This window comes from Bombyx mori, chromosome 27 (genome assembly GCF_030269925.1).
Source record: "Bombyx mori chromosome 27, ASM3026992v2".
NCBI classification, from domain to species: domain Eukaryota; kingdom Metazoa; phylum Arthropoda; class Insecta; order Lepidoptera; family Bombycidae; genus Bombyx; species Bombyx mori.
This window is the reverse complement of record NC_085133.1, coordinates 4,942,389-4,950,922: the sequence shown is the minus strand read 5'-3', so window position 1 is coordinate 4,950,922 and position 8,534 is coordinate 4,942,389. Positions and strand designations below refer to the sequence as shown.

General features: G+C 58.5%; 1 protein-coding gene across 1 annotated transcript; it reads right to left on the bottom strand.

The window, feature by feature from the left end:
• Positions 1-309: 309 nt before the first annotated feature.
• Positions 310-8,167, bottom strand: LOC134201565 (nematocyst expressed protein 3-like). Its single transcript, XM_062676683.1, has 2 exons — positions 6,840-8,167; positions 310-319 (listed from the first exon to the last, which is right to left on the bottom strand). The coding sequence occupies exons 1-2, from the start codon at positions 8,165-8,167 to the stop codon at positions 310-312; spliced, it is 1,338 nt and encodes a 445-aa protein (XP_062532667.1).
• Between the last annotated feature and the right edge of the window lie 367 nt (positions 8,168-8,534).

The following is an 8,534-nucleotide window of genomic DNA, read 5'->3' as shown; positions in this document are numbered from 1 at the left end:
ACCGGGCTACGAAAGGTCTAGTGATCCTTCAATCAAGGTTTTCACTGGGGCTTCACTAGTTGTCCTTTATAACAAACACATCATATTTTGGAAGAAGAAAAAAGAGAAATACATCACAATAAATTACCTACCTTACATATTAACTTCCTCTCTGAATCACGAACTACTCTTAAATGTGTTATTAACACACATTCTCGCCACACGTTATTATTGATACCGTAATTATGTAGCTGATTGTATGTTGTACAAATAGATACTCACTCATATTAAACATAATTTTTTCAATACGCCGTTAAACTCAATTTCACGTCATTCGGGGCTAAAATAAGGGACGCACTTACTAATGAATACACAGTGAAATATATCGATTTGTAACAAGCGTTAATTTCTTAATTTTCAGTAGGCAGCGCCTTGGCTCTGCCCCCGGCATTGCTGAAGTCCATGGGCGACGGTAACCACTCACCATCAGGTGGGTCGTATGCTCGTCTGCCTACAAGGGCAATAAAAAAAAATTAGACGAATATACCGCTCATCTGGTGGTAAGCTCTCGCCGTCGCTTATGAATGTCAGTCACGACAGCCAAAGCGCTGGCCAGAAGAAAAGCCAGGGAAAAACCGTGGCGAGGACTTTGCTCCAGAGCTGGATGGTGCGTGGCAAAATAACATGTAAATAACTTATATTACACAAAAAATAGCGATTGCACCGGTCACCATCCTCGTCGAACCCGTCGCTTGCGAAGAAGGGCTCGACGAACGAATTAACCCATAGACACAGCCCACTGAGTTTCTCGCCGGATCTTCTCAGTGGGTCGCGTTTCCGATCCGGTGGTAGATTCTGCGAAGCACTGCTCTTGCTAAGGTCACTGCTAGCAACACTCCGGTTTGAGCCCCGTGAGCTCACCTACATACGTTAGGGCGAAGTTGAAATAGCCTCTCAAGACTATCAGCATAGGTAGGAAAAAAAAAGCGATTGAATAATCGTTATAATTTCAGTCACATCCCTTATTACATTCTTACATTCTCCTTACATTCTTTATTATTTACAAGTATTAGTATCCAGTTATTGTTGCGAAACTGTCGAGCCATTCAAAAGTTCTCAAATGCTTTAATGCATTCAAAGTCTACCGTCTGCTGTTGCTGATTTAATGAAATACTAATGAGTCGACCGGTCCTGCGATTCGTCGTGGGACCGGTTTGTGCCGGCGATTTTTTCGTAGTCGTCTCGTGTCGATTAATTTTCAAAACTTTTAAGAAGTTTAACAATGAAGATTATTGGATGCTCAAGATGAGCGTGGGCGTTGAAAGGGTTTCGACTTCAAGGGCTTTATAACACGAAGAAGTTTCAGTGTCAATCGATTTCGGAGGTCTAATGACTCGAGATTAAAAGGTTCTGTATTTTTAAATGTGAGTGAATTTTTTCGTTCAACCAAAGAAGTTTTAATGAAAAGATTTGATAATGATCTCTCATAAGTGGCTAAGTTTCGTTCGAATTTTTTTTTCTTGTAGCTTGAAGAAAGTTGATACTTAGAACTCGCGTTTCATTAGTGGAAATTGTGTAGAGAAATTTAGAATTTACTAATATAGCCCATTTTTTGCCTTGCTATAGATACAACCCACTGAGGTTCTCGATGGATCTTCTCTCTAGGTCGCGATTCCGATCCCGTGGTAAATTTTAGGAAGCTCTGCTCTTGTTAGGGCCAGTGCTAGCAAGCTCGCTCAGGTAGAGCCTATGAGCTCATCTACCGGTCCGTGAATAGTTGGGAAAGGCCCTTATGTTACCAAAGATTAGGAAAAAAAATGAAACTGATATAAATAGTTAGTCTTTTAGTTTCATCCCAATACTTAGACAAAAGGGTTTCAGCGTGTCCCACGCACGATTGACCCAATCTCGGCGGTCCGTACTATGATATTTCCGTTATTATCCGTGAATATTTCTCCAGGCGGCTGACCAATACGACAGTCGGCCTGTGGATCATTGAGTCGATTTGTCCAGTCTTCTAGGACTGGGTGAATCGTGACTGCGAACGCTTCACTTTCCAGCTCTAGTTCAGAGATGTGGGCGACGTGTGGGCAGCCCCGTATCTTTTTCACAAAATCCTTTGCAAGCAACTTATTTCCTTATACTGAGACTTTAGAACTCATGTCTCAAGGTGGGTGGCGGCTTTTACGTTATAAACGTAATAACTCCGGTAACCACTTAACTCCAGATGGGCTGTGAGCTCGTACACCCATCTATGCAATAAAAAAGGTAGGGTCCCATCGCCAGTGGACCGTCTTGAAAAGATGGTCGAAGGTGCGGTCGGGCTCGGGAGGAAGAGCTTTTATCTCTCCGCTTTGAGCCGGGGACTGGAGAAAGCATTCATGTCCTACTCCTAAAACCTCCTGTCGCTCAACAACCAACGTCCAAACCTCGCATGAGACAGAACTCATGAAGAGGCAAAGGGGGGGAAAGTGAAGCGTTTAGTGCGGAGCACATCTCTCCCATCACCCTCCCCCTCGGGACGCCGGACCGGCGGTCGTCGGCGCCACGACCACCAGCCCTCTCGGTCGGCAGGCTATCCGAAGCCCGCCTAGATGGCGCCGGTTAGAGTGAGCTATCCTACGGAATACCCCGCTGGACCAGAACCAGCGTGGGTCGAGGATAGCCGGCCTTCCATCACCCGGATGCTCTTGCGTAAAACGCGTGCAGAGCAGCTTGCACGTCGTCTTCTTAGGCCCCCCTCGCCGGTCCCCAGACCGACATGTGAGGGGGGACCCGAAACACTTAGAGGGCCAGGGCTTGGGCGAGATCCGCCTCCCTGGCCCCCGCTCGACGGCGGCGGGATTGTGCGTCTCTCACGCGCCCCGCCGCCTCCTTCTGCGAGATGGTGCACTCGCAGAAGTCGAGCATCGCCTTCCACGACTCGTCGTCGCCGAGCATCGATGCCACAACACTCGGCAACGACAAGTCGTTTCCTACTTTTGCGACGAGGACACGGCGCCACCCCTCCCATGCGGGGCAGGCGACGAGCGTATGCTCTGCCGTGTCCAAGTCGCAATCACAATGGTGGCACTCTGCCGTCGGCTCGGCTCTGATCCGGTGCAGGAACTCACCGAAGCAACCATGCCCAGTGAGCACCTGCGTGAGCCGGAAAGTGAGGCGTCCTCTGTCACGATTCACCCAATCCACAAGGACCGGGCGAATCGCCTCGACGGTCCTACGACCGGCCGAAGGATCAGCCAGCCGCCTGGACCATGACTCCAGCACGGACCGCCGAGATTGGGCCCTCCGCGCTCTGACCACACTGTGGCTGGGACGCGCCACGCCCCGGGCGCGAAGGTCAGCCCGCCACTGATAGTCAGCGGCGAGCGCCTCCGCTTCCAGAGCCCAAGGCGGCGTCCCAGCCAGTACACACGCCGCCTCAAAGGAGATGGTGCGATAACCACGGATGACCCTAACCGCGATGGTGCGTTGCGGCCGTTGCAGCAGCTTCGCCACCCCCGCGGCCAGGGACTGGCCCCACACAGGCGCCCCGTATAGGGCCATTGATCGCACCACCCCCGTATAGAGACGGCGCGTCACCTGGTCAGGCCCCCCAACGTTGGGCAGAAGCCGGCTTAACGCGCCGGCCACCCCCAACAAACGAGGGACCAGGTGCTGAAAATGAGCACGGAAGGTCCAACGACTGTCCAGAATGAGGCCGAGGTACTTCAACTGCACCCCGACCCCAATCCGGACGCCTCCAACCACGATATGGGCATCGACAGGTGGCAATCTCCGGGGCCTGTGGAACCACATGGCCTCGGATTTACTGAGTGCCACGTCGAGGCCCAATCTCCTGATTTTGCCGACGACATGCGCCACCCCAGCGGTAGCAAGACGGGCAGACTCAGCAAAACTCCCCCCCCGGGCCACGACCAACGTGTCGTCTGCGTAACAGATTACGCTTAGGCCCGGGAGGAGGGCACCCCTCAGTACCCAGTCATACCCGATATTCCACAAAAGGGGGCCGAGCACCGACCCCTGTGGAACACCGCGCACGACCGGGAACCGGTGCACGATCCCACCGTGTCCGGTACACGTGACCGATCTGTCCTCCAAGTAGGAACCCACCAGCCGGCGAAGGTAGGGGGGCACTCCGTGCCGTTCCAGCGCCCCCCCTATCACGGACCAGGGCAGGGTGTTAAACGCATTGGCGATGTCGAGAGACACCGCCAAAGCCACCCCACCCCTGGAGACGGCCTCCTCCGAGAGGGCCCGCACGCGAAGGATCGCGTCTACCGTTGAGCGGCCCTCTCGGAAGCCATACTGCTCCGCCGACAGATCGGGTCCCACCCTGACCAGATGCTGGATGATGCGGGCCGCCAGAATGCGTTCCAGCAGCTTGCCCACCTCATCCAGCAACACGATGGGACGGTACCCGGCGGCAGTATCCGCCGGGCGCCCCTCCTTTCTCAACAGCACGAGTCTGCCCGTCCTCCACGATGAAGGAAACCGTCCCGACTCGAGGCAGGAGTTGTAAAGCCTCAAGAGTCGGTCCCCTAGGGCACCAAGAGCCAAGGCCCAAACCCGGCCATGCACGCCGTCCGGGCCGGGTCTTTCGCGCACATTTTGCGCACGGCCACACGGAGCTCCGCCCCCGTTATGCGGGGCACCTCAGCAGAGACTTCGCCGTCGTATTCCGGCGGCGCGTCCATAGCGGGAGCGAAAAATCCCTCCCGCTCCTGCGGGAACAGCGCCGAGACGATGTCCCGCAGCTGCTGAGGCTGGAGACGCTCCGTGATCGGGGGGGCCCATGGGCGCATTTTATTGCGCACCATATGATAGGGCCGCCCCCACGGATCCTCATCCAGCGTCTCCAAGAGACCCTCCATGTGTTGGTTCTTGGCTCTTCTGATGGCCAGCTGCAATGCCCTCTGCGCGACGCGAAATGCGCCGTGCAGCCGGGCCTCTGCCGCCGCGAACGCAACCGGATCGTTGCGCCGCGGCAGGCGGCGGCGGCGATGCCTGGCGCACTCGCGCCTCGCCCGAACGCACTCCACGCGGAGTTGCGCAATTTCGGGCGACCACCAGTACGCCTGGCGATTAGGGAGTCTAGGGCCGATCCGGGGCATCGACGCATCACAGATGCGACGCATCGTATCCCGGAACCACCCCGCCTCTCCCTCGACCTCGACCGGGTGTGGACGCATGGGCGCCCACGCCGCCACCGTAGAGGCTTCCATCAGGAGCGCCTTATTCAGGCGCTTCAGTGCCCACTTGGGGAATGACCGGGATGCACCACGGGGGTGGTCCCCGTGGACGTCCGCGACTGCGGAGCGGGCGGAGAGATCAAACCGAATATATCGGTGATCTGACAGCGTCTCCGCCCCCTCCAAAACTCTCCAGTCGCGGATACGGCGTGCGATGGCCGGGCTTGCGAACGTAACGTCCACAATAGACTCGCCCTGCCACCGCACGCACGTCGCAACCGAACCTCTATTCAACAAACAGAGGCCGGTCGCGTGCGCCCACCTCTCCAGTAGCCTACCACGAGCGTCCGAGCGGGGGGAGCCCCATGCGACAGACTTCGCATTGAGGTCCCCCGCGAGAATCACTGGACGAGGAGCGAGGCGGCGAGCAATCGCCCCGATCCCGCCCAGGAAATGCCCGAACTCGACGGTAGGCCTATTCGGAGAGAAGTACGCCCCGATCACGACGGTCCCTTCCAGCTGCACCGCGACGAACCCTTGACCCCTGGTCACCATCGCCAGGGGGGGGATCGCCGCGTCTCTTCTTATGACTATGGCCGCCAGGCCGCCGTCGTCCCCAAACCAGCAATCATTTGCTGGGGGAACGAAGTACGGCTCGGCGACCACAGCCATATCTATGGACCACTCCGCCATGCTCTGAGACAGCATGTCCTGAGCTCTGGCGGAGTGGTTTAGATTTCCTTGGAGGAAGCGATAGGTGCGGTCCATTACTGTTGGACCACATCCATCGCCCCCTCCCCTTCACCGCTGCCCCCGCCCTCCGGCACCGGCGCCGCATCGGGGATTACAGCGTTGGCCAGTGCTCCTCTGGCCAACCTTCTCTTTTGTCGGCGCTTTGATTTTCGGCGCCGGTTGCGTTCGGTATTATCACCGGACGGGAAGCACGCCTTGCCTCCCGCCCGGTGGTTTGCCCTGCGCCCGGCCGCAGCGCACAGAGCGCAGTGCGGGGCGGCTGTGCAGGACGCCGCTTTATGGCCCGGCTGGCCGCAGCGGAAACACAGACCGCTGCGGTCAACCGAGCTAGTGCACCTAGCGAGGCCGTGCCCGGTGCTAAAACATCGGAGACATCGCCAGGCACGTGGTTCTTGGAGACGCACGTGGGCCGCTATCCAGCCCACGCGCAGTCTCCCCGGGTCCCCCGTCGATCTTCCCGGCGGAGGAGTGGCCAAGGAAGTGGCTGCCTCCACAGGGCAGCGCGCCCACACCGACCTGGCTCCAGAGTACCCTGAGCGAAGTTCGCCCACGGTCACGCTCTCCAGGGCACATCCACCTTGGGCGGCTATCGCGGCTGCCACCTCCTCCTTGGTAGCACAGTCGTCCAGGCCGGTGATTCTAATCTCGGCCATCCTCACCGGCCTGTGCACGCGCACCTCATCCTCCGGCAGTGCCACGCGGAGCGTCGCCACTAGTTTGTCCGCGATGCCAGAACTATCGGCACCGGGACACTCCAGCAGCTTCGCTCCATTGGCTGTGTGCCGGAAGCGGAGGCCCTCCTCTGCCCCGATTTCATCCAAACTTACGGCCGCGCGCGCCCGGGCCATCACCTCATTATAGGTGAGGCCCTTTTCGGCGGCGGCTGGCAGCAACGTCACTACGACGGCAGCCGACCGCGCTGCGCGCGGCCTCTTCTTTTTGCCATTCTTCTTCCTGGCTGCCAGTGCTCGATTCTCACGAGGAGCAGCTACGGCCGCCAGCTCTGTGCTTCGTGCTGCAGCGGTCGGCGCTCGACCCCCTCTGGGAGCTGCCAGAGCCGCTGTCTGCTGCCTTGCTTTCTTGCCCCGCTTCACCACTTCCGTCCAGCCCTCGTCCATGCTTGACGGGGGAGCAGGAAGGGGACGGGGTTGGGATTTTGGGGCAGGATTCTGGGCACCCGTACCCTTGTTGTTTTGGTCCCGGCCTCTACGCCGTGCCAACCTCGCGGATGGAGTGGGGATAGAGGTCGGCCGGGCGGCCTGGCTCCGCGGGGTGGCTGCGGCTGTTGGCGCCGGGATGCAGTCTCCGGAACCAATCGAGGAACGGAGCATCTCCTCGAGGCCGGCAAAGTGCTTGCCGACCTCAACCGCCACCGCCCGCGAGATACAGGCCACCATTTCCTCTCTGCTTGGGAGGGAGTCCACCTCTACCATCCCAGCAGCCGTGTTGTGTGGCCCGCGAGCCTGCAACCCCGCAGCACGCGAGGGCGAAAGAGGCGGCGGTAGCGCTGGCCACTCATCCACCATCCTCGCCAGTGGCGAACGGATGTCTTCAGCCCGCGCTGGCGCAGGGCTTAGCCTTCCTCTCCGTGTAGACGCAGGGGCGGCCGATATCCGCGGAGGTGGCGCAGGCCTTAACTCGACCCTACGTGGAGGGCGAGGGAGCGCGGGGCTAGGCGCTAGCGGGACAGGGGCCACAGGATTGGGCTCTGGCATTTGCGCCGTCACACTCACAGCGGACCGCAAGTGCACGTCAATATCCATCGCCCCCGCGGGGGGGCCAGAGCGTGCCAGCGGCGGCCTCGGCAACAGGGGGGTCCCTCCCCGCAAGGCCGGGGTATCTCCCGAGATGCGACTCTCTCTGGAGTCACAATGAGCGACAAGATCTTTGCTCTCCACCTCTCGGCTCTCTACCAGGTCATAAAGCTTGGACATGGTGGGGATCAGCCTTGTTCTCACCATAGCGGCTGCCTCCCGGAGCCGTTTCCGGTAGCTGCTGCCTGGCTCGGCGCCCTTGGCAGCCACAGTCGACAGCAGCTTGCCCAAATTGACCAGTGCAAGGTCGAGGTCCCGGAACGTCTCGTCCCCGCTAGCCAGGGACGCGGCCGACGTCGACATCGACTCCACGGACGTCGCTGGTGACACAGCGCCCCTCCTCCTCACTGGTACCCACTGGGGAGCGGGCATCGCGTCTTCCGACGTAGCAGGCCCCGGAACCACCGGAGTCACCTCCTCGATGGCCATCGTCTTTTCCGGCACCTCAGTGCCGGAGGATGACGCGCAGCTGTCATCGGAAATTGGTAATGCCGTCTTTCTTCTCCCCCTCTTTTTCCCCGCCGATGGTTTGGTGGGACTGATTATACCCGAGTCGCTGGCGAGCGCAGGGCGCATCGAGCCGGCGATCGGGGAACACCTCGGTTCGACGGGAATTCCGCTGCCCGTCGCACAGCCCCCTTCATCCTGACAATTGTTGCCCCCCCCAGAGTACGTGGGGCAGCGTGCTTCCACTGAGGTGGAAGCACGGAGGGATTCTCCGCCCGACTCGCGGGCGGTACCCTCCTGGGGTACAAACTTTTTACAATGTGCCATCATATATTGCCTTTTTATTAAC

Excerpts from the sequence above, each read along its gene's own strand:
- LOC134201565 (XM_062676683.1), bottom strand. The coding sequence starts at position 8,167 with ATGGCCATCGAGGAGGTGACTCCGGTGGTTCCGGGGCCTGCTACGTCG.